Genomic DNA, 4053 nt, shown 5'->3' with positions numbered 1-4053 from the left:
GCTTTTATTTTTAAAATATAGGTCAGATGAGACTTATAATTTTGAACCTACACAAGCTATCAGGCCAAACCATACCTAATATTTTTTTACATAGACTTAATCTATTTAAGTCAAAGTCTAGCCTAGCCTAGTCTATTTACACCACTAGCTAATACGATATTATATGTGTATTTACTTGATATTATTTGCACTCCTGTATTATCATGTACAGTAGAAAAACCGCACATAGCATCTAATTCTTCAACCATGAACAAGTTTGATTGGATGCGAAGTTAAGGAAAAAAAAATTTAATTCAAGAGTCAAGTTCATAACAAAGTAGGGATATAATTAAATTTTATGTGGAAACATTGCAAATATTACTCTAACACAAATGCAACCAAGCAATGTGAAATACAAATCTCATCCTTCCTTCCCTTATTTACATTTTTTTATACAATAATAATAAAGAAATTTAAACCTATGACCTCATACAAATTACTCAAACTCTAGTGGCTTATCTTATTTCCATTTTTAAAAGGAGAAAAGCCTGACTGATGCGCTTGCAAGAAGCGTATAATATTCATTCGTACCATGCAACATTGACTTATAAGAAAAGTCACTTGTCAAAAACACAAGGAATTGTATTTACTAAAAGAAAATGAAAGGCAAGTTCATCAAACTTATTGCTTTGAAATTTATAAATTTTCCTTAACTAACATTGGGAGGAAGAAATTCATCTCCCACTCCAAACTATTTCTTTTCCGGCCTTTGATACAGTATCAGATTCAGATTCAAATATGTGAGACTTTTGTTGAAATTTTAAGTTCCCAACTTTGCCCCACCCTATAACTGGTTTGTTTGGAGGTGAAATGATAAATGGATTGATTCCAACTAGATCAGGATAGGGTGAAAACTTGTATGGCAACTTGCTCTCATCCATCTTTCTGAAGGTAATCGAAATCCTGCAAAAGTCAAATATTTAAGAAAACTATGCAGTAAAATAGAAAGAATGTAATACAATGTTTGCTAGATCAAAAAGCACCTTTTTGACTTAACAGATGGAATACAATGTTTAGCAACATCAGCTCCATTGCCATTCAAGATGAACACAGACCTGCATAAACAAAATGATCATTAGAATGTCTAGATAACTAATAAATAGGCAATAAACATGATCAAACAATCACATTACTTGTCCAGAAAAACAAAAACAAAAACAAAAAGAACAGAGGTAATATTTTATCATAAGAGAAGACAAGTGGAACAAAAGGTTACCCGATAGGCAAAGGAATGGAAGCTGGCCCTGAAAACTCCCCTGGAGCAACAACTTGCAAATTTGAACCAAATAGTATTTTACACTCACTCAAGAATGATACAGTAAAAAATGGTCTCACAAAATCGTGGTGGTCAATATGAGGAGGAATGCAGTCCCCTTTATCATATATGTTCACAATGCAACTGTCAGGAATGCATGTGGAAGGAACTATATTCCACCTAACCATTCTCTTTATCATTTGCTTGAACAGAGGTGGTAATGGATCAACCTCTTCATCTCTAAGAATGCCCGGAGGGTTGCCATTTTTGTCCTGAAAGATTTTGCAAAAATATATAACTAAAATATCAAATAAGAATGAAAAAAAGAAGAAGTAAATTACATCATACCACTGCATAATTGTAACAGCAGCCAAATTGTATTGTCACACGTCCTTTACCACGCATCCACTTTCTTGGTTCTGTATAAGTACGTTCTGTAAACAGGAAAGGCTAGTAGATGTAAGAATCAGGTTTTCATAAAACAAATGGCAGAGAGACATTACGGTCATTGATTTTTTGACATGTCATAAATTTAATCTAGCACAAAAAGAAATTAGTTTAAAGAGATTGATTGAACTCAATTTAATTATGCACAGCTAAACTGACAAAATGATTCAGGTTTCTATGCCATATTCATCCAATGTCATGTATAGGACCCAGACATTTCTACACTGGTCGAGAGGAACTGTTTTGGTACATGTACTAGTGGTTAAAGTATACTTTTAGATATGCTAAATGATAGTATCTAATCCCAAAAACAAAGAGTGGCATCATTGCCATGCTCTTGAGGAGAACATGCTAAAAGAGATTGTAATGTGTAAGGTTATGGACCACATGAATTCAGAACCAGTCAATTTGCAAATATAGCAAAGTCGTGAAGGATACTCTGAGAAATGAAGTCATCTATTATGTTCAACAAAAAATAACAAATGCAGTATGTTCATTCATGGCAAGAAAGGAAGAACTGCTATTAGTATTACTCATTCTCCCTCATATACAAATAGCATTTGCCACTTGCAAGTTTTCCAAAACCGACCCATTGTCACTGCATATAAACAAGCACACATATTATAGGAACAACAACGCTGCACACGTTTATTTCCACATTTCATAACTTCCAAGACCAAATGGTTCCTATCAATATTGATTCAAATTTTATTACCATATCAAGCTTGAACTTAAAAAGTGCAACAAACATGTGTATAAATATAAAATATGAAAAAAGGTATATGCTAAAGTTCAAGAATAAATCAAAAGACCGAATCACTAAATTGAAAAACCCAAAAAGAATAGAAAGCTCCACATATACCTCTAAGTTTCCCTTGTTTTCCCCTCCATTCTAATCGGTATATACACTCAACGATTTCGTTCTGCTCCATTGAATTGAAAACCCCAGTGTGAAGTTCAAGACCCTGGAGCACATTTATTTCTCTTCCATTTACCCTTTCAATGCAGGAAAAGTCCTTTTTACTATGAACTTGAGAATATCTGATACACTCCTTTTGGTCCTCTGATAACCCATTTTCAAATGAAGAACCTCCACCAATTCCATCATTTAACAACAACAAATCAGAATCAGAATCAGATTGTTCGGAGCCCTCCAAATATTTAGGTAAATAATCAAAAGTGGATTTGTTATCCCTCATGGATAAAGCAGAAACATGTCTTTGTGAAGAGTTCCTTGGTCTATCTAGTTGATTTCTCAGCCTTCTAGTCAAAGAATCTGGATTTGAAGCATTACCATTCACAGGCATGTCTTCTGCATCTCTAAAAGACTCGAAGCCTTCATCAGAATATGAAGTTTCATCCATCTTTCCTACATTCCAAAGCACTAGATAAATTAATGACCAAAAAGAACCAATATATTGGGATGCATATGCTATGATATTCATTATTAATTTGAAAACACATATGTATAGGGTGAGATTGTGAGAATTACATGGATTTGGATCCTCTATAAAAACAAAAAATCTTAATCACATGATTTTTTTAGATTACTTAAATCCTACTTGAATACAAATTAAATTTTTTACTCAAAAATAATCCTTTAAAATCTTAATTGAATACATCCCTAAATATACTCATGAGTGAAGGCTAAAAGCCAGGATTTGATGAAGAAAAAAAAGGCCTCAACCGAAAATGAAAAAGAGAGAGGAAGAACTGTACTAATCATCATTCTTATCATTGTGACTGATGTACAAAGAAACTAACAAGATTAATGCTACCAAAATTTAAAAGAGAAAAAAAAGAGGATGGATCGAGGACAACAACGAGTCAACCGTTTACACAGAGAAAATGGGATCAGACAGAGGAAAGAGAGAGAAAGAGAATAAATTTAGTTACTTTTGCGAAGGCTTCGAATTCGAGCGTGGAGAAGAGACTCGCAGTGATGGCAAAAGCCATCAGTGAGAAGGTCCAATATCTCCTCCTTTTTCAATGAGCTCAACATCTCCATGAGCATTCCTTGTCTCACCAGAGAAACAGAAAAAAGAAACACAAACACAAACAGGGTTTATATTAAAAAAAAAAAACCGAAACGCACTCTCAATGATTCTTTTTAACCATTCCTATGTAAATTATTTAGTGAAAATTAAATAAAAAATCATTAATAAATTATAAAAACATATTAAAGATTAAGTATATTTATTTCTTTAGATTTCATCTTGGTTTTCTTGGTATTTTTGTTAAATAAAATATTTATATTTTAATAAAAGAACAAATACTTTAATTAAAATACTTAATTATTAATATTGCAAATG

The 4053-nt window shown here is 32.6% G+C and overlaps 1 protein-coding gene across 1 annotated transcript; it reads right to left on the bottom strand.

Moving 5' to 3' along the window:
- Nucleotides 1–417: 417 nt before the first annotated feature.
- Nucleotides 418–3758, bottom strand: LOC133284223 (RNA demethylase ALKBH9B-like). Its single transcript, XM_061481219.1, has 6 exons — nt 3638–3758; nt 2604–3110; nt 1643–1728; nt 1256–1566; nt 1023–1094; nt 418–942 (listed from the first exon to the last, which is right to left on the bottom strand). Exons 1-6 carry the CDS (start codon nt 3753–3755, stop codon nt 714–716), a joined length of 1323 nt encoding a protein of 440 aa, XP_061337203.1. The 5' UTR covers nt 3756–3758; the 3' UTR covers nt 418–713.
- Between the last annotated feature and the right edge of the window lie 295 nt (nt 3759–4053).

Source organism: Gastrolobium bilobum, unplaced genomic scaffold (genome assembly GCF_033153095.1).
Source record: "Gastrolobium bilobum isolate Gb01-03AN ecotype WA unplaced genomic scaffold, APGP_CSIRO_Gbil_v1 utg19911, whole genome shotgun sequence".
NCBI lineage: Eukaryota > Viridiplantae > Streptophyta > Magnoliopsida > Fabales > Fabaceae > Gastrolobium > Gastrolobium bilobum.
Note: the sequence above shows the minus strand (reverse complement) of the source record. Positions and strands in the feature narration are given on the sequence as shown.